The 25825-nt window shown below is 48.4% G+C and overlaps 1 protein-coding gene across 3 annotated transcripts; it reads right to left on the bottom strand.

The window, feature by feature from the left end:
• Positions 1-1225: 1225 nt before the first annotated feature.
• On the bottom strand, positions 1226-25825 carry Pitx2 (paired like homeodomain 2). Of its 3 annotated transcripts, XM_034501038.2 has the most exons (6): positions 25732-25825; positions 20492-21002; positions 16713-16768; positions 16131-16268; positions 5052-5257; positions 1226-2494 (listed from the first exon to the last, which is right to left on the bottom strand). In XM_034501038.2, exons 3-6 carry the CDS (start codon positions 16756-16758, stop codon positions 1931-1933), a joined length of 954 nt encoding a protein of 317 aa, XP_034356929.1. In that variant the 5' UTR covers positions 16759-16768; positions 20492-21002; positions 25732-25825; the 3' UTR covers positions 1226-1930. The 3 variants fall into 3 exon arrangements, with proteins under 3 accessions (XP_034356929.1, XP_034356934.1, XP_034356928.1); XM_034501043.2 differs by lacking the exons at positions 16131-16268; positions 25732-25825 and having other exon boundaries at positions 20492-21379; XM_034501037.2 differs by lacking the exons at positions 16131-16268; positions 16713-16768; positions 20492-21002; positions 25732-25825 and adding an exon at positions 6116-7267.

Raw genomic sequence — 25825 nt, 5'->3', positions numbered from 1 at the left:
AAGACTGGGTGTCTGAGCTCCCAAAGCTTCTAGGTAAAGTTTCGGTGAGATAAAAAGCAACTTAAGCGTAAAAACACCCGTTTTCTCGGCTTCAGAAAACCGGAGGCCACTTTTTTTCTACCAGTTCCTTGGCTGGTGTTTGTCCTAGCATACTGTGTGTGTGTGGGGGGGGGGGGGGCAGGAATAACAAAAGACCTCAGAACACCCTCTGGTGACCCTCCCAGCGCCTAGGCGGTAAAGTCTTAGGGAAGTAAGCCTTATTTGCTACTATTGGTTACAAAATCAAATTTCACATTTAACAAAAAGGAGCTAAAAAACACTGGGCTGGAGGGAGGAGCCAGGGCTTAAAGTTCTTTCAAACACTCACACGGACCTCATTCTCTGTTTGGATGTCAGAGGATAGGAGGGAGGGCCCAGGCTGTAATTCATCTTGATTTGCTTCATTGTCCAGCAGTTTGCAAACTATAATCCTGTATAATTTCAGGAACAAGCAGGTTTAGAATTAATGGGTCAATATTATTTAAAACAAAACACAGGGGGCATGACCTTTGCCTCAGCTACATATTGCTCTACAAGACTCAGGAAACTCCATTCTAACCCCGCAACCCCTGGACTCCTTGGCACACTGAACCAAGCGGCTGTAGTTATTAGAAATGGTCTTTGTTTCTTTTAATGTCTCCAAAGGACTTGGAAATAGTAATGCAATATAAATGAAGGATCTCTCTACTTAAGCCTCCAAGATAAACGCGGAGGCCTAAATATTTTGAACTGAAGGTGTTTCCTTGTAAATTTATTATAGATGTGTTCCTTCTAAGAAGTTTATGTATACAAACTGTACATGTGTACACACTCTCATCTTTTCTCCAGAACAGTTTACTGGGGGTGTGGTTTTCCTTCTGACTGAGCAAGCTTCGGAATCATTCCAAGCTGGTTGGCATACTTAAAAATTTCTTCCACCTTTCTTCTTTCTCTGGTGTCATTTGCTAACAACAATGGCATCTGATGGATTTAGGCCAAAGAATAATCTGGGGCATATATACCAGCGTGCAGCTTCCCTGCCTTCCCTTCTTTTTCTTTTTTAGTTTCTGATGAATGGCTAGAATCTATTTCTACTGAATTTAAACAGGGCCTTGTATATTTGACTAGGCAGGCAGAGGAAACTGGTTTGTTTTGGAGGCAGTGACTGAGGCACCCTGGCCAGGTGACAGAGAAAAGAGAGAAAGAATCCAGACCAATTTGTATGCAGTATATTTTACTCCCAAGAAATAAAACACATTTTTTCATATTTGCTGAAAAGTAAAACAATAATATCGTACGAAATGTTATACACAGGATAGGTTGTACATAGCAGTTTCAGAAACAAGGCATCCACCAGAGAAACTACTCTAAAACTTATATTCACACATTTTTTTATAATAATAATATGTTAGAAACATACAGTGTGGCATTTAGTATATACATTCCTTTGCTCGCAAGCGAAAAATTCTAACTGATTCTGTATAACATGCTTTATTTTAAAGCCTAGCCTTTAAAAACACTGTTGTGATAGTACTAACAACTGCTTTTATAAAATTAATTTGACATTTCGATATATATACATCCTTTCAGTCATTTTAATGTTAACAATGCTAAACTTAAAAAATAACAAGCTTATAGTAATGTTAAAATGTCATATCCAGTCAAACATTTGTTGGTGTACGCGTCCTCCAACTGTTAGGAATACTTTTAGCGAAAGATGTCAGACACTGGGGGGCATTCCTTTGAAATCAAAGGCGCTCTCTCTTTGAATTCAGTGGTTTCTTTTCCTCTGATCTCTTTTATTTTCTCTTCCTTCCCGTAGTGCGCACGACCTTCTAGCACAATTCTCAGTCTTTCTGGGGCAGAGTTGCCCACTCCGACAGTCCTCGGATCCCCGCGCCCTGGGCGCGGTTCACACCGGCCGGTCGACTGCATACTGGCAAGCACTCAGGTTGGAGGCCGGGTTCTGCACGCTGGCGTAGCCGAAGCTGGAGTGCTGCTTTGCTTTCAGTCTCAGACTGGCCAGGCTCGAGTTACATGTGTCCCTATAAACGTACGGAGGAGTCGGCGGCGCGTAAGGACAGGCGGGCGTGGGCACCGCGGAATTCAGCGACGGGCTGCTCAGGTTGTTCAAGTTATTCAGGCTATTGAGGCTGGAGCCCGGGACGCCGGTCACCGCGGAGGGCACCATGCTAGACGACATACTCATGGATGAGATGGAGTTGGGCGGGGAAAACATGCTCTGGGAGGACAGGGGATTGACGTTCATAGAGTTGAAGAAAGGGAAGCTCTTGGTGGACAGAGACGCTGACGTGAGGCCCTTTGCAGCCCAATTGTTGTACGAGTAGCCGGGGTACATGTCATCATAAGGCTGCATGAGCCCATTGAACTGCGGCCCGAAGCCATTCTTGCACAGCTCGGCCTGCTGGTTGCGTTCCCGCTTTCTCCATTTGGCCCGGCGATTCTTGAACCAAACCTGGGGTGGTGCGGGTAGGGGATGAGACAGAGGACACAGAGACAATTAGTTTAAAACTCATAACACTCGTTTCAAGACAAAGTACCAGAAGTCAACCTGGGTCACACTGGACCTTGCAAGCACGCACACACTTCTGCTGTCCTGGGTCCACGCAGTCTACACCACGCGGCGTGGAAGCCACGGAGAATAGCTAAATGGCACTGGGGCTGGTCCAGGCCTTAGGGACGCTTTAGAGGCCTCGCCCGCTCCTACTCGGGAGTCTGGGCTGAGCCCAATCGATCGAATGCCTGGCGGCCTAAGGGCCGCTTGATTCTCTAGGCCCTCTTTGGGGGTCCAAAAACAGCGTAAAATACACGGGACCCTTCCCAAGCCTTGCAAACTTGCTTCCATTCCAAAACCACCGATCCAGTAATGAGGACCAGGGGCTGGGAGGGTACCCACTCTCCTCCCACACAGCCTCTCCCTTCCCTCCAGGACCTCCAAGCTCGCCCCCTCCCGCAGCCCCCCGCGCCTCCCCGAAAGCTCTAGGACCCGGATGTCCTAGAAAAACAACCAAATAAAAAGCAAAAGACCACCTCGTCGTCTGCTCGTTAAATTCCAGGAGCTAAGCACGTAAACTGGGATTTCTGAACCAGTGAATGTAGCCCTTCACCTCCCTGAGTTTTGATCTGTGTCACCTTCCTCTTACCCAAGCCTAGCCTGCTTCTGGACACAGCTTAGTACGGGTCCAGTGCTGTCTTGTGGATTTGCGGGAGGCTGGCCGACCCCCACCCGCGTCCGGTGGCCTCGCCACAACCCCTCTTCCAATCCACACTCGGCCCGCCAGTCGCCCCAGAGAGCGGCTTTTGTGTATTGGAGAGAGGCCTGGCTCAACAGCCCAGAGCTGACAACGGTGATGTTTCACATTACACATCTCCGTCGCGCCCAGCCGTCTAATCCGCTTTTTTTTTCCTCTTTTTCCTTTCATTCTTGATTTCCTTTTTTTCCCCCTCCCCCTTCCTCTTTACTCGCGATTGCTATAAAAAGCAAGCCTCACGCACTTGGCTGAAAAAGTAAGCCTCTGGAAGCAGGCCGCTGGAGCGCGCACCGGCTGCAGAGGAACAGGGCCGAGGAAAAGCGGGTGGGGTGGGAAGGCTCTCCCCAGGGATTTCAGTGAAAGACAAATTGTGTCTTTATTTTAATTACTTGTCATTTCTACTCCAGGCCTTCTAAACTTTGCCCAGGCGAGAAGAGTACGTGCAGGGCTCATCGTTCCCTGATGCTAAAGAAAGCTAATGAAAGACTGACCTTGCTCAAAACCACGCGGCCCCTGCACGAGCGCTGGCTCCCGGCAGTTAAACTAAAACCACTCCCCGCTTCTTTATCAACCCGCATTGCCTGGCCAGCCCCAGAGCTACACCGACTGTCTTCCTTCTCTTTGCGTTGGGAATACGCTTTAGTTTTAATTTTCATTGTTGTCTGACATTGTCTTATTGTCTTTATTTTTCCTCTCTCTCTCTCTCTCTCTCTCTCTCTCTCTCTCTCTCTCTCTCTCTCTCTCTCTCTCTCTCTCTCTCTCTCTCTCCTACACAGAACGTGTTTTCTAAAAACAGCGGGCTCTGGAGTCTGCTGAGTTCTGTTTTCCTCTTTCAGAATCTTAACTGTCTTGGACATTCCAACCGACCGGCGTTAAACCAGGATACTGCTACTGGGTAATTTACTTAAACTAACTCTCTCTCTCTCTCTCTCTCTCTCTCTCTCTCTCTCTCTCTCTCTCTCTCTCTCTCTCTCTCTCTTTGTTTGCCAGTCCATAAAGGGGCAGATTTGCTACAAAGTAAAGGTAAGCTCTCTTTATAAATCCATGTCTATAATTAAGCAAGGGGCGAGTACAGCCTTCATCGAGCTGAGCTTTCTCGAGAAGATAAATAAACCAAATTGAAACGTCTTTCTTCTCTTTCTTTTTTTTTTTTTTCCTAAAAGGGCTAGCAGAATAGTCGTTATTTCCAGGGATTACAAAACTAGGTAGTAGAGTGTGAGAGAAATCTGAATGGCTGAAAATGCCGCCCCTGCAAAGACCTGGGAGCAACTCTTGCTAGTCAAGGGAGAAAAGACTGAGCCGGGCTGGGCACGAAGGTTCTCCAGTGAGGCCAACCCTTGCGTGTTTCTAGAGGGTTTTCTTGTTCTAGGCGCACAGGTTGGAGCCTGTTCACAGCTCCTGGCGGGGAGGGATTTTATTGGCGCTTGTCTGGCGACGGCAAGCCGGGAACACAATGCCCTTTGCTGAGGAATGCCCGCGTAGCTCAGCTTGGGAGGGCGCCGGATGGGCCGGCAGAGAGCCGGTGAGGTTGTCGGCGCCTGCGCCAGGCGGCAGCTCTGCCTGGGAACCGGGAGCAGTAACCTCGGGGGACACTCGCTGCCTGGAGGCTTTCGGCCTTTTCTTCTTCTAAACCGACTTCCCACCCGCGTCCTTAAGGGGTGACACTGCCTGCCAGCCACCCTCCCCCCTCCCCTCCGCAGGCTCTGAAGTTTGGCAAGGCCTCGATCTCCTAGTTTTCCTAGACTGGGTGCTGGCTCCTACCCGGACTCGGGCTTCTGTAAGGTTGGTCCACACGGCGATTTCTTCGCGAGTGGACATGTCTGGGTAGCGGTTTCTCTGGAAAGTGGCTTCCAGCTCTTGAAGCTGCTGGCTAGTGAAATGAGTTCTCTGCCGGCGTTGCCGCTTCTTCTTGGACGGGTCCTCGGCGCCCACATCTTCATTCTTCCCCTGCTGGCTCTTATCTTTCTCTGAAAAAGAAAACAAAGCAGAAAGAAACACGTAATTTCGGTCAGATCCCCTACTGCAAAACGCGACCTCTCAACCGGACCGGGTGGCAGAGGCGGCAAAGATCCCGGCTGGTGGCGGGGACAGGGCTGTTCTATAGGGAGCGCTGTGTCTGGGGGGTGAGCGGTCAAAGTGTGGGTGTGTGCGCCCCATTTCCTCCCCTCCCCCAGCGCCGCACGTTTTATTTACACGTTTATCTCGCTGAGGCGGTACATTCATTTTTATAGCCTTTGCTCAAAAGTATACACCGTTGAGAAGAAACACATCCTTTTAAGACACGAACATGCGCGTGTTTTACAGATTGCCCCCCCCCCCCACCTCAGATTTCCAAGAGGTTTTGGGAGACTAGAAAAGTGGGTGTTAGAATACAGGTAGGAACGCAAGTCCGCCAGCTCCTCACGGGGTGGGGAGATTTGTTTCGTTGCCGGGGGGCCTTTATAAGTAATTTTAGAAATACTTTTTAAAGGTGTGAGGCTCCCCGGGAGGTAAAAGCTAACAAGAGAAGGGGGATAGAGTTGGGGCGGCCTCTGAACGCCCTTGAATACTGAGGCATCCGTGACCCAAGAAACTGAAGGAAGACCAAAAAAGACTCTCCGGCGTGGGAGCGTTTACTAGCACCACAGGAACCAAGTCGGTAGGGGACTGAATGGAAGGGACTTGGTCACCAGAATCTAGGCTCCCGGAAGTTCTGCCTTGAGCTAACCGAACGACCACTCCGACCACGCCTTCCCTAGGAGGGGGCGACTTCCTCGGGGGTCGAGCGGGCCGGGAGGCGCCAGGGGGCTGCGCTCAAGTGTCCGTGGGGCAGCGAGGCGCCTTACCTGCGACTTCAGGGCTGGAAGTATCAGAGATTGTATGCACCTCCAGTCTATGTTTGGAGGAGTCCAGGGAGCGGGGCTGACCAGGAGCTAGGACCGAAGCCATGGCTAACGCCTGGGGATGGTGACAGAAGGGTGAGGAGGCGGCCGACAGCTTAGTCCCGGCTGCTCGGTGCTCCAAGGGCAGCGGGCCTTTCATGCAGTTCATGGACGAGGGAGCGCGGCGCCCTACGAGTCCAGGGCTACCGCCAGTCGAGCCCCGGTGGCCGCCGGTTCTGGGTAGCGCTCTAGGCGCCAAGTGTCTCCGTGTTAGCCGAGACTTGTAGAGCCAGGGGACGCAAACTGCCGAGTCCTCCAGCCAAGCTGTTCCTGTCTCCTCTAGCTGCAGACTCCAGCCAAAAAGAGTTCGGCAGCCCAAAGTCAGGGGGCCAACGGAGACTTTGGGACGTGGGCAGGAGGGAACCGCTGCGAGCCTCTTTAGGGAGCCGACTTCCACGATCCAAAGCGAAACAAGAATGGGCAAAGACCCTTTTCTTGCCTCCCTCCCTCCCCTAGATACCCCTCCAATAAGGACAGCTACGAGAGCGCTCTGCCCGCCCCCCGCGCTGCAGCCCTGACAGCGAAGTGTCAAGAGTGACAGGGACAGGTAGCTGATATTAGATCCCCCGCGGCGGCTGCAGCCGCCACGGCCACGACGCGGGGCCTCCGAGCACACCCTCCGCGGCTCGCACGCACACCCCCTCGGGCGGTCGAGCTAGAGCCAGGCCCCGCCGCAGCTCAGCTCCAGACACCCCAGCGAGAGACCGGCAAGATCTGCGGCTCCGCGCTTCCCTGTTGGCCTAACATCTTAAAACCAGAGGCGGGCTTCCTGGTGGCGAGACGTCACTCTGCGGCGGCCCTCCCCAGCTCTCCCCGCCTCCGCCTCCTCCCAGACCCTTCTTCGGGTCGGAGTGACGTGGCTCCACACCAATCGCGAGGCCCCGAGCCGAGGCAGAGGGATGGTTCTGTCTGCACCTATCAGCAGTGCGAGGCCCAACTAATTCCTAGCTGTGCCCACCCGGTCTACACAGGCGCGCTCCTGGGAATTCTGCTCCTGCCCAGCCAAAGGCTATTCGGCTTTTGGTTAGGAGTGAACGGTGGGGTAGAGGAGACTTGGGAATTGGAGGGTTAAGGTAAAGAAGAAGAAAAGTCGAGGACCGAAAGGTATAAGGCTCAGTCAACAAGCACCCCCTCTCTTTCTTTTGTCTCACCACATCCATTTCTAGACCAGAGGCCCCCCGACCCCCCAACCCCCACCCTGGGTCAAGACAAAAAAAGGCGCTGTGCTACCTAAACCTAAAGTTAAAAACACCAGCAAATAACCTTTCTCATCTTAATTCCGCCCAACCCCCCCATTCGCCTGTCAGGTGAATGTCGCACTAATCTGAGGAAGCTTTACTTTAATTGCAAAGAAGACAGAGTCTTGAAAAGGCAGGCTAATAAATTAGAAATCGAGAAGAAAATGGACCCGTCAAAAGAAAATTACCTTGACTTTAGTCGAACAACTGTTTGGTGGTTCACTCTGGATTTATACATGAATAAAAAAGTCGCCTCAAATCACGTCCTCTGTAATGCTTATTAGTCCCCAGACAGAAAACTCACAATAGAGTAGAAACCCTAACCCAGCGTTTTCGAAATGCCGAAAGCTTATCCATTCTACTTAACGTTGATTAAGACACATCCTAGGTCTTTCAAATTCCTTGTACACTGTATTAAGCTCGTCCTAGCCAGAGAGAGCTATGCTTTAAATTCGACTCTCTTGTTTACTTTATTATCAATCAGATTCAAATCCAGGCTTTAGCCCGTAGAATCAACAACCTTGAGCTAATTATATAGAAAATATGCCTTAATGAATTTCCATACAATTAAGAACGTTGCCAAATGACCAATTTCAAGGATGATTTTTAACAGTCATTTTCTTTTCCTAGGGAGCTCAAGGCTGTCTTGAATCATTAAAGCACAAGTAGGCAGAAACAGTAGATTTGTACTAGGGGTTGGGGGTAGGGGGAGAGCTTAGGGGACTACCCAAGTAGGAAAAGCAAAATCTTTTTCATTTGTATAAAACAAAACAGATCACCCATGGAGGCATCAGCCCCATGCAGCATTAGTCCAAAGAAAATTTAAGATTCAAAGGTATAAATTCAAATACATTCAAAAGAATTTTTGTAAGTCCTTTGTGGGACTGGAAGGGAGGATTCTGCTCAGTGTTGGAGCACTTCCTTAGTACCCAGGAGGTTCTGGGTTTGAGATCTGGCAACACACACACACACACACACACACACACACACACACACACACACACACACACCTTTTGTCTCTCTGTCTAGGTCGGCTGAAGAACACAAAGTAATCTACTCCCCTCCTCGAGTTTCTGCATTTTCGATTGTTTCACGGTGGACTTAGTGTTATCTTCCCTGAATGTAATTTGTTTGACATTATAGTCAATGATTTGCAGCGCCAGTATAAGGAATCTTCAGCAAACTCCCTTCTAGCTCTTACTCACAAGACTGGGAAACTTAGTTGGGCACTAAGCAAATGAAGCCGACTACAGATATAGTTATAACATCTTTCTCTTTTACTCTCACCCCCAACACTATCAACAATCAATCCCTCTCATCTGAAAGACACCCAAGACCGTCCAAAGAACCGAATGAGAATTATTTCCAGCCTTTTCACTATACTGCCATTTCACTTTCAGAATTTAGACATTTAGACATTTCTTTATAAGCTTTAGGTCAGCATTCTCAGTTTTAACCTTTATTCTGTCTCCTCACTCCATTCTACACACAGAAACACACATGCACCTGCTCAGCGGAACACAAGCCCTTGTGTCAGGCCTGAATTAACTGAGGCTCATATATCCAGCTATATTAGGTCTCCCAACCCCATCACTAAATTATACACATTACACCAACAGCCTGTTCGTAAAGAAGGTTAAATTAATTTACATTCTGCTCATTATCTGGTGCTTAAATGACGCATTTTATCCCTGAGATTTGGCGCGGGAGAGTCTCCTCCTCAGACCCCACAGCGTTTTCGCTGAAGACAATGTTCTTACATTTGTAGTGGTTTTTAATCTGATAAGACTCTAATTTGCTTAAGTCTTTTAAATAAGGGTTTTAAATGTTTCTAGCCATTTTCCTTACTGAATTTCCTTTAATTCCCTCAAGTTCATAAAGTATATGTGTAAAGTAAATATTTTCTCCCTTGCACTTGCCAGCCAATGACCTATAACTAAGTCAATGTGAATCCAGATCTTTCTCTCCAATGTGTCTACTAATCATATTCTAGTTTCTTCTTTCAAACCTCAGTATAATTGTGGACATCACAATATCATAGCCCAGAATGCTTCATTTCATGGTAGACTCTATTGCACTAAAGAATAAAAGATTCTCTAGGTTTTTAGGCATATGCTTCTTTGCCTCAAGTTTGAATTCTGGAGTGGCAAAAGAGTTGTTAATGATATTTGTCTGTCAGTTTTTGAGACTAGGGGCCTGAAAAAAAAAAGTACGTTTCTGCAAAACTGAGACGTTGCAAAGAGTCATACAAAATTTCAAGGTTATCTCTCATTCAACCCAGACATTTTCAGCTTCAGCTCTGGCAGTTGGACTCATATGGAAAACTACACATGGGAAGGGGTTCAAGTAGCTCCCCCCCCCAAATGGATGGAAAACGCAGGGTTAAGTGGTAGTTCCCCATAGTGCCAAAGTATGGGAGATCTTGGAAAGACACAGATGCACAGACAGTCAAGTCTAAATAGATAGAAATTTAGATAGTGTGGAACGACTGAGGTCAAGAATAAAGACATCCATGCCGACTGAAGTAAAAACAGAGTCATGGATGTGTGCGCATGTGTACATTTGAGCACACACGAGCACACGTGCACATGCACAACTGATTAAAAAATATTTTAAAAAATATTTTAAAAAATATTTTAAAAAATATTTTTCAGTCAACTGACCCTTGCCTAACTTGCTTTATACTTGCCAAGGAGTCCCGATAGGATGTCTGCCCTTCAAGGACCAAAAGGGTCCATGCCAGAGTAGGTGTAGATGTGTGTGACAGAGACCAAGACATACTCTACAATGATTTCATAGGTGGCATAGATGAAGAAGGGGTTGTTAGTCAAATCTTATCTATAGGGAGTGTGGATTCTTCTTGATTGGCTCTAGGAATGATGGTGACTTAAGCCATCATCAGTTTTCTATTCAAGGTTAAGAAAGAAAGGAAAGAAAAGGAAGGGGGCTGTGCTGTGCTATATGCCTTCTTTGAGGCCAAGGAAAGGAAGCTTGGTGTTAGGAGGCACCCGTGGTCACCTTAATTGGTTTTTTTTTCTTACCCCTTCAAAGAAAGACCCTCCAGGAGGGAAGTATGTGACACAGGGTCAGGCGTGTCTTCGACTGGTGTTTGCCACCGATTACCAGTCTTAAAGTCTTATTTAATTTCACACTCTTTAGTGTTAGTTGAACAAACTCCCTCCAGCCATCCCGGTGAGCAGTAGTGCTTGGGCAGTTCGTTTTGGGTAGTTGCGGGAGTATGGACTGGGACCCAATCAATCAATCTTCAAATTTTGTAAAGACTCTGCCCTCAGAACTCACCTGGAAGATGGCTCAATTAGAGGTCTCCTTGAGCTGTCAGGCCATAAAGGGGTGTGTGCTTAGCATGACCCCAGGCGGCTCAAGGACTCAGTCTGGCCAGGATTGCCACGTGATGAGTAGTGTGTGTGTGTGTGTGTGTGTGTGTGTGTGTGTGTGTGTGTGTGTGTGTGTGTGTGTGTCTCAGTGTGTCAGTGGAAGAGGAGACCTGGCACCATACCCAGAGAAGTGGTCTGTTATCCTCTCTTTTACTGTCTGGACACAAACCAGGCTTGACTCTTCTTCCCCACCCTCCAGGAGAGTGACCTCTTTCCCAAATTAAAAGCTTCACTGTGGATAATTTTTCTTGTTCCATAAATGAAAACAAAACAAAAATGGTTGGGTTTGTTAAAGATTCTGTTCTGTTTCAGAAGGCCAGAGATTAGCTAACACTCACCCACTGCAGCCCCATAAAAACATACCCAGTGTTTCTGCCCTTAGAGAGGTTTTGGGTCACAACTAGTGAGGTATTAAGGTGACAGTGGGAGGCACCCCCCACTGCTCAGTGAGAAAAGGGGAAGTAACTGGGGCAGGGAGGAGGACCTGGATGCCTGCTAACCTAAGAGCAGCCAGAGCCCCTCACGTATTTGTACCTGAACTCGGCAGGTTTACTAGACACTTGCCTGTTTCTGAAAAGCATCAATTTACTGACCCGTGAGATTGGTATAGTTAAATGTGACTTAGCAATATGGAGAAAAGAGGGAAAAAGAAAGGAAGAGAGAGAGAGAGAGAGAGAAAGAGAGAGAGAGAGAGAGAGAGAGAGAGAGAGAGAGAGAGAGAGAGAGAGAGAGAGAGAGAAAGCTGAGAACAACCCGGCAGGAAGAGAATGAAAATGAAAATAAATACAGACATCCAGGTTTGGAGAGAAGGAGGTACAGGGGCTAACTGAAGTCACTTAAAAAATAATTGGATTAAATCAATCCCCTCTCTCCAGCTCACGTTCACCTCCTTTCCCTATTTCTCCCACTCTTCTTTCTTTCTTTCCCAGACATGCTGGTAGCTAACATTCGGCATTAGTTGCCATGGCGACCATAAATCACATAAATCCAAAAATACCCACCTATAATCTGAGATGAAGCTTTTATTTCCCTAGCGAAATAATATTTTAAAAGCTGTCAGCTGACAAAAAAAAAAAAAAGGAGCCCACCTCATTGTAGTAACCTTAGTAATGTATTACTCTAAAGGTTTAAATTAAAATGTCAGCCTGTTCAAAACACGCTGGGAGAATCTTGGGCACTCTCCATGTGGACCCTCACAAAGACGTTGACTCCATCACTCCTAATGGTTCTTCAGCACACAGACACACGTGTGTGTGTGTGTGTGTGTGTGTGTGTGTGTGTGTGCGCACACGAGTGTGCATGTGCGAGCTCCAGGATTTTCTTTCCTTTATCTTAGCTGCTTTAGTCTTGACGGACTCTATAAGCAAGGTTCATAAAAGAAGGGGGTGTCCAGGATTCAGAAGAAGAAACCTGGTCCAGTGTTGAGGTTTTTAAGGGACCTTTTGCGTATGGGTGATCTTTGGATGGCTTATATATGGGGACATCTTAAAGAAGTTAAGAAGAAAAACAGAAGAGCTCCAGAGAGAAACGCTGCATTCTGAAGCGCCGAGCCCATGGTCAAGTTTTGTGGTTAGTGAAGCCCAGAATGGATGGATCTTGTCCCCCTACCCCTGCTTTCTTTCCCAGGGGAAGAAACTTTCCCAGTGGAAGTCCCTGGGGAGGGGTCTGTGGCTGCAGCCGTGCCTTTTGTCTTCTAACTTGGGCTGTTGTCTTTTGCCTATCTTGGATTACAGGGTATTCGCCTAGATGAAGAGCCATTAATTACCCATTCAGTCAATATTAGGAAGACGACGAAGCTTTTTACATAGGATTAAGAAGACATCAGATTGTTCCGTTAGTATATTCCTGCTCACGAATAAGCTTTCGTTATACATTTCCTTTTCCCCGGAGTCGCTCTAACAACTGCTGCATATATTAACAGCAGTCTGTGCGGAGCAACAGCCTAAGCAGCCTAAAGAAACTTTGAGTGAGAATGGAACGGTTGGGAGAATCGCCACCTGCAAAGAATGCTTGCCACCGACTGTCAGGGACTGACTACCTGGACATCTGGTACAATTTCCCACTGGCGTGGGGGTGGGGGTGGAGGTGGGGGTGGGGGTGGGGGTTGGAAACCACAGGCAGAGAGGAGGCTTCTGCCAGTAAAACTGCAGGTTTAATGGCGGAGGTGGTGTCCAGTGGGGAAAAGAAAATAGATAACTGTCACCACCCAGTTCGCCTGTCGCTTCGCCTTTTCAAGCTTCAAATCTCCTTCACCTGGCACCTGCACACTGTCTCCTAGTTACAGTCAAGATCTCTCCACTTTCCCCACAACCTTCTTCCTTGGGACTCAGATCCTTCCTGCAGACACCACCATTTTGCCTTTTGCTTGTTACAGAAGGTTTGAACGTTAGTTAGAAGGCCTCCGTTTTAAATGACTTCATAATGGAGAAGGGAAACCAGATCGTTTTGCCTTTGTGGATAGCTCAGGAGTTAGTTCGAGCTTCGTCAACACTTGCTGATTAAGTGAGGGGGAGCCCAAGAGGGAAACAGGGGCCCAAGCAAGGGCCCGAGTTTACTCGCATCCACCGAAGGTGATCAAGCTGCCACCGTGGGAGAAGGGGTGTTTAGAGATCCAGGACTGTCCGGAGGGACCTTGGAGTTTCTTTCTGAGGAGTGGAAAATCTAGGACTTGGGGCAATCAGAATACTTTCAGCTCAACCATTCTGTCAAAGCTATTTAAAAATTAATGGCATGGCTGGGGGTAGGGGAAAGCAGGCAGAAGTACTGGCACCCTGTCACAGGGCAAACTGGACCAAACTTGGCTTTGAGGCCAAGCCGGGCAGTGCTGTGGGCTTTATGCCCTACTCTACAGCAGCGACTCCCAACCATTCTGCACTCTGTTCTCTTCCTGAAGGTCAAGACCATTTTAAGAGTTCCTAAAAAACGTAGCCACGTGAAATCTTCAGCCGGACTTTGCTCCTTTCTATAGGACTGGCCAAAATCCCTCCCTCTCCAAGTGCCGGGCCTGAAGACTCTGTTAACTCTCTCAGCCCCTACACTGCCTCCAGTTTCAAGTTTTGAGCCTGGTGGTGGTATATGGAGCCTGTCTTAGCTCGAATATGGAGCTGGGGGTCTTCCTTAAGGAGCCTACAGCTGGGGCTATTTGAGGAAGAAGAGTTGGGCGCCATCACGGAGTATACTGTCTTTCTCTTTGTCACTGCATGACATTTAAAAATATGTATTTTTTTTAAATAAAAGAAACCTTAAAAGTATAAAAAATAAATTCCAGTCAGAAGTTTGTATATTTCTATAAATCATTTTTCATAACCTCCAAAAAGTACTTAACTCTGGTGACCTTCCTGCAGTGATTAGGGGTTTTTGCTTACTGGTACATGTTATTATTATTATTTTTGATTTATCAGTACACACACACACCAGCTTAAAAATCAAGCTTTTCAGTATCTCTTCCCATCACATACTTTTTTTAAATGGATGCTATTAAACACATTTGGACAGCTTTTTCCCCTTGGGTCCAACAGATAGAAAACCAGACATTTTGGCAAAATAGGGGGAGGACCTTTCATACACTCTCTAAAATAATGCGTCCTCCAAGTAAATGCCACGACCCTTCATAGTCTCTCTCTCTCTCCCTCCCTCCCTCTTCCATTCTCCCATTTTCTTATTCCTTTCTTTCTCCCATTATTTAAAAGCGAATGCCAGGACACTTGACAGCGGGGACTGAACTCCGTAGGCTCAGACGGATCCTGCCTACCTACATAGACGTTATCCCACCGCAGACTCCTTGACAGGTTCTGCGTCTATTAGCTTCAAAGCAGGCCACCTAGCTGCAGAAACAAGTCTTTGGGTCAACGAAATCAGGGTTAGAGGTGGGGTCGAGTTCTAGGGTCACAACCCACAGGATGTAACTTGCCCTCCGCTGGGCGACAGCCGGCCCTCCCCCCTGCGATGTCGGTTCGAGCTTTACAGGCCCGGTCAGGGCTGAGGCTGAGCTTATTCAAAGCCTTCTCCCCGGGAGTCATCGCTACTCTTGATTTTTAACCATGTCCCAAACATTCTCCGGTCTAATAATTTATTTTTACGACCTATTATCAAACAGAAGAAGAATTTAACACAATCTTAATGGCAGAAATCAGCCGACATTATCTCTGCATTGCTCCATTTAACCCCTTGGGGTTAATCCAGGACAAGTGAGCGTTTAACTGGGCCAGCGGGACGACTGGGGAAGTCGGGGAGGGGAAGCTGCAGCTTGCTTTAGGGGTTTTGTTTCAACAAATGATGCTTTTTGCTCAGATACACGCAGAAAGTCTTTGTTTTTTTTTTTTTCTTAGTAATACTTTTTGTTTACTTGACGGAGTTCCAAATTACCCCCTCTGGCACATATTACATTTGTGTGGGGGTTGGGGTCGAGGGCTGTGGGGAGTTTTATCTCCTCACACAATCAAAGGTCAACAACCTCCTAAGGTCGGGCACTTACTATGAAGCTTAGAAAACCCGTAGACTAAAAAAAAAATACCTAAATTAGAATTTTACATGTATTCCAAATGAAGGCCTCTCCGTCTCTTATATACACACATACATTATCTAAGGACAAGTTTGTATTTCTCCATGGTCTTCGCTGTGCGTGGGAAACTTTTTCACCTTTTGCATAAGCCTAGGGACTGGTCTATGGTGAAACCAACCAGCCAACCACAGAACCACATTATCCAAGCCTAACAGCTAGCACACACACAGCAGCCAGGGCTCGCTGACAGGAGCTTACAATCACTGCGGCCTTCGTGTGCTGTGCATAGTTCTGTCTCCTGCTCTTTAGGGCTGTTGTCCAAACCCAGACCCTTTGAAGGGAGCCTTCAACAGGACTTTCCAGCGTTTGTCCGGCGCGATAAACTGCACCCAGACGCCTGGGCGAGGCTTGGCTGTGAGCTTCAGGGGACCGGGTGGGCCCTGATGGTGCAGCGTGCAGTGGGACCAGGAGAGCGACAGAGGTCGCTGTTGGACCACTTTGCACACCAGATGCAGCGGCCGTAGTAGGCTGGGGCGTGCGCAGGGGATCAGACCACAGGGAGAGAGAAAAGGGAGAGGTGTTGGGTCTCAGGAGTGCAGTATAATTTGTGGAAAGGAATTAAAGTCCCTGAGACGGCTGCTTCGCGTTCTACCCAGAGGCCAATAGTCTAAGTTCTGCAGCAGGGGACACCGGCTTTGGCGGCTTTGCCCGCCTGTGCTTCACCGACAGCCCAGAGTCCCGGAGGCAGGAGCCCGGCGCGCGGCCTGCACTTCCCTCCCCCTTACCATTGGCGCCGGGGTGCTGCCGCGGGAACAGCTTGCTGCTGGCTGCCTCTTTCCGGCTCTCGGGAGAGTCCGTGAACTCGACCTTTTTGATTTCGGAGTCTTTGGAGAAGAGACATTCAACGGCCGCCGGCTGCACGCCTGGGCCGTTAGTGCGCCCGCCACACGTGCGGTGGCAGCGGATGCCAAAGGGTGGAGGAAGGGAGCCCCGGGCCAGGGTTAGGGGGCGAGGCGGGACGGAGGGAAAAGAGGGACAGAGAGCAAAGAGCCCGTTAGAGGAAGGACGGACCGCACGCCCAGCCCTCGGGCCCCCTGGCAAACCAGTGAGGGCAGTGATCTGTCCCTGGGCCACCCGACGGGCAGCTTTGAGGAGTGTTAAGGCAGTCCTCGCTAGTTCGCCTGAGCCCAAACCTCCCGGGAAGGGCAAGGCCAGGGCTGTACTAGTCTGATTTCTTTTTCGCCTAAGCCCTCCTGGAGAACGTTCCAGTTGGGGGCCTCGCTGCGGAGCCGGAGCCTTCTCTCCGCTCTCGCAAGACGCAGGCTGTCTCCCTTCTAGGGACCCGGGCAGGAGAAGTGAGGTCTTACCTAATTGCACACAGGCCGACACTAGTTTGCGACAATTGGTCTCCATTCCCCGTTACCTGCAAAACAGAAGAGAGGCACAACTTTGAGAAGTGGCGGCCGTCGGGAGCTAGAGGCTCAAAGGTGGCTACTTGCGCGGAGGTCAGGATCAGCTCTAGGTGTTAGGCGCTACTAGGTGCGAGGGGATTCATGCACGCCTCTCCGGGCCGCAGAGCCTTCTGGAGCCCAGCAGCACCTTGCCAGCTTCGAATCCAGGATCCCCACCGATGTTTACCTGGAGGGATTATATCCCCAGTTGAAGGGGAAAAGGCCCAGAGGTTAGGAGGCCAATGAACCCACGAGCTTCTGGAGAAGCTGCGGGGGACTACGTTCAAGGGCGCCTAGGCCGGGGAGCAACCTTAAGCTTATACACGATTTGGGGGTGGGGAGAAGGGACTTCTCTTTGGAAAGATCACCATTCAATACGGTGTCAGTCAATTTGAGCTCAGCAAACATTTGCAGAAGGCCAGAAACAGCATGCCCGGTCGCACAAGGCAACTTTCCCTCCTTTTTCTGTAATTCTGAAAGGGAGGGACTCTCGGCCAAGGGTGCTCCAGGAGCGAGCTGAATTAGGGCCTCTCATCCACCAGGAGCCGCGTTTCCATATTTAGCCACACTTTTCCCCTGGAGATACTCATCCAGCCATTTATTTACCCTAAAGTATGATTTAAGATCGTAGAGCTGAGTTACACGACAGGGCTGAGCGAGACAGGAGACCCGGGCAAGCGTTTCTGTTGGGGCCGCCAAGCCCAAACAGCACTGGGGAGGCTGCTCCTCCAGTTTCGGCCTTCCCCGTCCCAGGCAAGCTAGATCCTTTTCAAATTTCCAACCGCAGCTCAGACAGCCGAGCTTTGGACGCGGCCCCTTTTCTTTGCCACAGGCAAACCCAGAGAGGTGGGTGGCGGAGGGCTAGATGTGGTGGTTGCTTTCAAGACAAGAAAGGGAAGAAGGGTTTCTCAGGCCCCTTGAATCTTGGCTCCTGACTCTTCTAACCAGGATACGCCTGCGATCGGAGGATCCTTTTCTCTTAGAGTCCAGGGCTAGAGGTGAGAGCGGGCATTGCCAGGCTGGTGGGCTGAGTTTTGGCCTGAGGTGCATTTTCAAGCTCCTCAGCCTCTTCTGGAGCAATCCAAACTCCAGGGGACTCTGGCCAAGGTCGTGCCGCCTGGTGTGGTGGCCTGGGGGATTCAAGAGTGGGGAGCCACAAGCAGTCCCCCCCACCCCCTAGCTAATGAGACCGGGGTAGAGATTCTGCCGATCCTTGTGGACCCGTGGGCCCAGAAGTAGCAGTTTGGCGGCTCCAGATTTAGCGATTCTGCAGTAAAATCACAGGATTAGTCCCTGATTGAGATGTCTGTTCGGGAGATATTACAAAATTCATTATCACAGCTTTCTACTAACTCGATATGAAGTAACACAGATGGGATTTTATTAGTCCAGACTTCAAATGTTTACTTATGATAATTTCGGGGGAAATTTGCATGTCATCATCATTTCGATAATCTTTTTTTTTATACGTCTGAACTGGCTGCATTATTAGCCGGTAGCCACAGCATTGCAGATGGCTACTGCAAATAGTTTTATTTATTTATTTTTTCAGGGACTGAAATATACAGAAGAGAAAGACCTGACCTGTAAAGTCAGTTGCCACACAGTTTCTCCCACCCCCACGCTTTGGTGCTGAAGACCAATCAAACCAATAAGAAGCAAAGCTTCAAGACCCGGTAGGCTTCAGTCCAAGGGGAGAAAAGATCAAGATGTGTTCCTTAGCTCCTTGGTACATGTCCTTGTGACTTTGAGATGTATTTTGCAGTAATGTGAATCCCGAGACTTTAATTGTATGCTCTATAGAACGACCAGGCCTAATAAATGAGTCCAGTCTAACTAACTGAGGAAGATTTTTTTTTTTTTTTAAAGCGAGACCTTCAGGTCTTATCTGATGATACTTAAACTTGCCCTATCAAGGCAGCTAACATGTGACAGACAAATTTCACTGCCAGATTACAACACTGGTTTTGATGGCTAATCTCAACATTTTAGATAGGAGACATTTCCTGATTTGAAGTTATTCCCATGCCAAAACTTCACATCCTGGTTGGAATGTATATGCCAAGCAATCTGGTTTGGGTCAGCTTCCATTCTATATGGTGTTAATGAGGCACTACCCAGCAATTAGCATACACAGTACCACTCGGACCAGGAAAGCCCTAAGAAACAGAGCAGTTTGCTTTAAAAAAAAAAAAAAAAAGATTTCTGGTGAGCAGCACAATGATGGACTTGTAGAAGAAACTATGGGTCCTAAGCATTTTGAGAAAAAAAAATTCCTTTCCCATTTCACTCTCTTCACTTTCTTTCCTATCCCATGGCAGCGCCATTCATGGAAAGCTGAAAAATAAAAAAAAAAAGCACGAGGCCATATGTTTTAAATGAGCTAAATTGGTGTGATTAGCCAGCAAATTAATTTGCAGTGGGTAATCATTTAAGGAAATTAAGATACCACTTTAACGCAGCTCCGGCGTTTTACCATGAGCAAGCTTCCTTTAAAGCTCTGTGGAATGCGTGCTTCTGGAGCCTGGGAAGGCTACGGTGCTCAATTTACAGGACAAAGCAGGGCAATAACTTAGGCGTAGTTTTGCTGAGGCAAAGCAAAACATTCCATAAGTGAAGTAGCTACTTTGTTTTTAAACTAAACTTGGATTATCCGAATACTGTGCTCATTTTTAACCCCTCCACAGCCAACAACAACAAAATGCAAACCCTCAATTCATTTCGGTAACAAGCTTTGTTTCTGTGAAATTATTGGTTTTAGGCGGAGTTGCCTCTAAATGATACTTCATGTGATTAAAACATCTTTAATTGTCATCAATGGTCTGAAAAGGATGCGGAGATCTCTTTAAAAATCAAATCACTTGCTCGTTAAATAGTTAAGAATGTATGAATGCATATTTTTGTAATTCATAATAGCAAAAGTCTCTCCCTCATTTTAATTCACCTTTAAAAATACGGTAGTCCTACATAATAGAATAAAAACAAAAATGTCCCAGCTTCCTAGGATAGTTTGATTTCTAAATTGTTTAGGGAAGGTGATTAAATTGAAATAAAAGGACCGCATTTCCGTGGTTTGGAATCGCATGTTTTTACTTAGTTACCAGTTGCAAAATAGTTGCCTCCTCTCTTCGGTTTAAAATGCATCTCCCGCAGTACAAGATTGGAGTTGACTGGTGATCAATTTAAAGGATTTATAATCCGAAGTAATTGTGCGGGTTGGCATCTAGGCCTGGCTCGCAGGTAATTCGCTTGGGCCTGAGAGGTCACTAACTGCCAGTTAAGATGGAATCTCTTTTTTTTTTTTTTTCCAATGGGTAATGATGGGAAGGGGCTAATCTATTCCAGTAGCTGAAACTTTGTAGCTGGCCCTTTATCTTGAGTAGGCTAATCCTCAACTGGAGGATTTCTCCCTATCCTGTTGGCATCGAAATTTCAGGGAAGATGCCTCGTTTTAAATGCCAGCCAGCCATGTCTGGCTTCCACTCGACTTCAACGCCCGGCAGGGCTGTTCCAGTGTCTGCGACTGAGGACGAAAGGAACAGGGCTCTGCAAAGATCTGTTTGCCAACTGCGCTACCTCGGGAGAAACAAGCCCGGAGAGCCACAAATCACACGCGGCGGAGGTTCTCCAAAGTGGAACAAATTTCCAGACTCGCATTATCTCACAGCTCTGTAGGAGAGAGGGCCTCCACTTACCGGCTACCGGAGAGAACGGCTGTCTCCCCGTCCCACCGCTTCCCAGGGTGACTGCCAGGCGGCCGAGGCTCGGGCTGCACAGCCAGCGCCGTGGAGCGGGTCTGAGTGGAACCGCGGGGATCTTGAGGGTGCCAAGTTCCGAGAGGGTCCACGCGGGGGGCTGCTAAAGCTAGCGGGCGCCGGCAGTTTCTGTCTGCTGCTCTCCGGCTTTCTCTCTCGGTCTCGCACTCTCTCTCCCCTCCCTCGCTCTCATCCCTCTCTCTTCCCTCCGCTCCGACTCCGTGTGCGGAGTGTCGTGACGTCAGCAGAGATTCCACCAAACTCCAGTGCACAGTGGCGCGCGGGCGGGCGGCCGAGCCTGCTCTATGCTGGGCGATCAAGGGGCGAGCACAGCCCTTGGGCCACTGCGGGGGGCGGGGGGAGCGTGCAAGGGCGATCGAGAGGATGGGGGACCACTAGGGCTGAGAAGTGAGGCTCAGGGGCCCAGGCGGCTGAGGCTTCGGACAGAACCCTAGAGGGAGGCAGCGGAGGAGCGGGCTGGAGGCACTGACTGGCCGACGGGAGGTGGCTCAGTGGCAGGAGCTAGCACTCGAGCTGGGGAGCAGGGCGATGGGGATGGGAGGGGACGAGGATGGGATGGAGAGGGGGAAAAAAGATCGCGCGTCAAACCTCTTCTAAATCTGAGTGGGAGGGCCAGAGCCTGGGGAGACAGAAACCTATTCGTGCGGAGCAAAATCTGGGTGGCTTACGAGGAAGGGACAATCAAAGTGGCCCATGAAATGAAACAAAGGGCAGTGTGCCTTGGTTTGATCCGGGTGAGGCTTCGGGAGTGTGGGTGTGAGTGTGCGCGCGTGACCTCCTTTCAGGCCTGCGGAGTAGAGGAAAGCTGGTTACAGTACTGATTGTCTATAGAGGCTGTGGGAGGGAAGGGAGAGCACCACAGAGGGCAGCACTGGAGGTGGGTGGATGGATGGGGTGGCAAAGGAGATGATGACTGGGAGAAGTTAGAAAAATAGGGTGAGCTAGTGGCAGAAGGTGGGAGAGCCACAGCCGATCGGTGTCTGCGGGGGAGGGGAGGGATGGAGGAAGGGAGGTAAAAAGAGACAGACAGAGAGAGAGAGAGAGAGAGAGAGAGAGAGAGAGAGAGAGAGAGAGAGAGAGAGAGAGAGAGAGAGAGAGAGAAACACCAGACCGAGGGAGGCCTGGACTACAGTAAGGCAGGACTAGGGCACAGTGTCTGAGGTCAAGGCGGGTGGATCGGCGGGTAAGAGCGCAGGTAGACAGGGCCACACACTGGCCAATGTTCGGCATGGGATCTCTTGCTCAAGTCTGGGACTCTCAGAGTCTAGAATTTCCTCTGCTGTACCTACACTCAACAAGTTCACCCCGGGTCGCGGATATCTCATTTTTTAAAATGACGAGGTTAAGGTTCCTGACTGAGAGTGGTATTAAATTGCACGGGGTGGGGGTGGGGAAGGAGGAAGACATTCCTCCCCCCCTCCACATGAGTGTATGCTCTTGAAAGTCTAGAGTATGTAAGGTTGGAGGGGCCTTTCCTACTCTCAAAGTGGATCCTCCTTCTAATTCCATATTTTCTGATTTTCTAATGAGCCTGTAGTTTGGAAAATAACAAGATATTTTGGCAGGGTCTTGCCTTTGCATGGAAGGACTATAAATATGACCCGCCTGGAGGACCAGGTGTGAAGGCTTCTGCCAGGCATATGGGACAAAGTTCTTTCGATCTCAAGGGCATCCTGTCAAGATATGTTTTAGGGAAATATCAGAAAATAGCCATACCTCATGGTTTGGCGTTTTTCTCACCCAATATTAATCCTTGCTTGGGAAGAAAACTCAACCAGACCCGCCATTAAAATGCATCTCTCCTTAGTCCCTAATAGAAAACAAAGTCCTCTCTAGAATTCATACGGCTCCTCTCCCTAAATCAGCACACCAGTTCATCCAATTTGAGGAAGATACACTGACTCCTCTGAAGGATGCCCACGGGATGTATACACAAGGAAAGCTAACCCAGGGCTACCGCAGACACGCCAAGTTTCCTTTGAATTTGGGGGCTGTCTGGAGTATGTTCTGTGTTTTCTTGAATGACTCCGTGGTTTTAATTCATTGGTGTTAGCAGGAAAAACAGGCAAACAAACTTGCTCAATTTGTTTTGAGTGCCAAATCCCTTCACTTTGAAATAGCTAACAGTCGACAGATGGACTCATTTTGTGGAAAGAGTTAGCCTCTTTAGCCTCCAAGAAAACCGATGAGAGATCTGCATTTTAAGCCATCTCTAACCTTGTAACATCCATGAAAACCCAAACTTTCTCTTCATACTCAATGGAAACTCAAAGCAATGCCATTTAAAGGAAGAGTAACAGGAGAAAAACAGCCACGTGCTGTTTTTATTTTTACCCCCCCCCACCCCGAGCCTTTTGGGGGAAAAAAATAAAGTATCTTCAACAAGTCCTCTCACTGGACTCTGGTCTCACCTCACCGGAACATGTCCTGAACAGGAACATTTTTATCTCTGCCCATCCACTGTTTTTTTTTTTTTTTTTTTTTTCCTGGGTCCTTGCCCTCTAAAATAATGGGCTAATGCCCCACTTCTCTCTTTTCTCTTTTTGCATCTTAGAGAAATCAAGAGGGGGCTCCTAGTAGATCAGCCTGACTCGTGGCAAGGCTGGAGAATCTCACAGAAAAGTGCGAAGAAGATGGAAATCGTGACCGGCTTGAGAGCAGAGAAAAAGAGAAAGGAGCTGCGCTGTAGAGCCGCGCACATCTGCCCAGACTACTCTTTCCCCACTTTCAGGAATCAGAGGTTTGCGGCCAGGGCTGGGGGAAGGGGCTCCGGAAAGCAAAGCGGACGCCCACTCTCCCCTCTCTGTCGGGAGTCTCCCCAACCCGGCTGGGTTAACCCCCAGAGTGGGCGGCTGTAGTCCCTCTGTGCTGAGCTGGGTCCTCAAGCAGCGACCAGCACCAGTGCAGCTGAAGTGAGCAGCTGGTGGGAAATGCAAATGGCTCCTGGAGAAATAGAAGATCCAGAATGATTCTCATTCCCTCCTCGAGTGTGGGGAAGGAGCTGGACATACGTTTCACGCTCCTAATCCTTCTTTTACATTTTTAGTCATACTCCCATTAAACAACTAATTAATGCTCAGAATCACCAGGGAATACATTAGGCATGCAGCAGGGAGGCAGGGTGCTGGGGGGTGGGTAGGGGTGGGTAACAAACCACTGAGCTGATTTAAGACGTGGATTTCAGTTTTTTTTTTTTCTCCTTCGTCAAAGCAGCAACGCCAGAGTGGGCCACAGCGATTGTATTTAGATTCTGATTGCTACTTCGAAGTAGAAGGGGTTAGAAGGAGTGTCCAAGCCAAGCGAGCAATTCTTTGCCTTGCAGATGTAAACAAGACTGTAGCATCAAAGATACTAGCTCCTTAAGGGCCAGGTCGTCTGGACTGGGAGCCTGGGTTTCGGAGACACTGACCTATGTATCTGTGAATTTCAAGGATGTTACACTTTTACATAAACAACCCCAGTGCGAGAGCCTGGTAATCCCTGGTTAAAAAAAAACACACACACACATTCTAGTGTATCTTAGCCAGTACCCCGCACCCTCATGCTTACATACCTTTTGCTCCCCCCCCCAAATTTGAGTTATATCTAAAGATAATAACCTTCAAGTAAAGTAAGGCATCGAACCATTTCCTTCATTCATTTCTGGTGACTCTTCGATGATCTGATTTAAAAGAAGAGGGTGGGGGGGGGGGCAGCAAACAGGACGTACAAAGGGCCGAGCTAAGCGCAGCACGAGGGTGCTGGCTCCCCAGACTCAGATGATCTTTAGGAAGATTTTAAATTTTATTCCTTCCAGTGTTTCGAAGCAATCAACAGGGTTGTCAGAGAGAGACTTAAAATGGGAGCTTACAGAAGGCATTCTGTGACCACAGAGGGGCAAAACCAAGGACAGATATTGGGTGACCCCAGGCAACTCACTTATCCCAATCAGGATTTAGAAAAGGCATGCTATTCTTTCCAAGCTCGCTGTGATGGGCTGCATGCTACGTTTACTTCCCTTAGTCTTCAGTACTGGCAAGCAATTGCCCCAGCTTCCTTTATCGGACAACAAGCAAGTATGTAAATACCCACGGCTAGCGATGTTTAACTACCTCACAAATTATTGATTTGTTGGTGCTTCTAAATTTTTTTTTTCTCCAGTCCAGATCCTGTTTCCGAATTACCTATCTGAGAGATTCGATCAGGGTTTTTGTTGCTACAGTATAGCAATTGTTGTTTGTGAAAAGGCATTTAAGATGAACTGATTGATTTGCATATAAATTAAAATTATTATGCATTGTCTATTCCTGTTTTTTATAATCATTTTGAAATTAGTACTTAACCACTTGAGCTAAAAGAATATATAAAAGTCTGTATTGACTTTCTAATGAATTACCTAATTAAAACGTCCGGGAGACTTTGTGTTAAATCAAGACATATTAGGAGAGGGATGAATACTGGAAGGTAAGAGACCAGTATCTTGAATTCTGAATCCTGGAACACGAGCCTTAATTTTGCAGTACAGGTCTTGCTCTGTGGTTAGTGATTTTGTGTTTGTAAATAAATGAAGTGGAAAACAGAAGGCCATTGGCCGTAGTGTCTCTGGCCCTTTGCTCTGTCTGGAGCTCTCCAGTCTCAACCCAGGAGCTACAGCTAGAGAGACTCAGGCCTGCCCCCCGAGGTGCGGGTCTGCAGGCTAAGCTTTGCCAGTGTTGGGGTCCGGCCGGTAAGCGGGAGAGAGCTGAAGCCCTGTTTTCGGCGCGGTCTGAGAGCTGAAGCCAGAGCGGACATTTAATAGATAAACTAAGTGAGCATTCACCTTCGTCCCGAGACTAGGAATGAAAGGTAACTCATTTTAAGAGGGGCGGTGCGAGGCACACTACAGGAGTTCAGAAAAGGCTGGCGGTGGGAAATCTGTAGCCTGGGGGCTCGCCAGCATCCCCTTTCATTTCAAGCACTTATCGATTTGCTGTTGTCATCTTTGGCGACGCAGAAGGACACTTGAAAGAATTTCTGATGGGGCTCTGATCTGAGAAAGGAGGTGACCTGCCTAGGCTCCCACCAAATTGTTAATTACCACATCAACTGCTTTTTTTTTCATCCCTTCACCCCACCTCCTTCCCCCATGGCAACCGAGTTTGCTCATTCTTAACTTTTTAATTATTCAGAAACTCTCTTACCTCGGTGGCTTCACTCCTGCCGCAGAGTGTTTCTGTTCGACCCCTCTCCTTTCCGTGGCGGGGCCTTTCTATTGATCTCCCTGACCTTTGGCAC

This window comes from Arvicanthis niloticus, chromosome 4, assembly GCF_011762505.2.
Source record: "Arvicanthis niloticus isolate mArvNil1 chromosome 4, mArvNil1.pat.X, whole genome shotgun sequence".
Classification (NCBI taxonomy): Eukaryota; Metazoa; Chordata; class Mammalia; order Rodentia; family Muridae; genus Arvicanthis; species Arvicanthis niloticus.
This window is presented reverse-complemented; position numbering and strand designations above follow the sequence as displayed.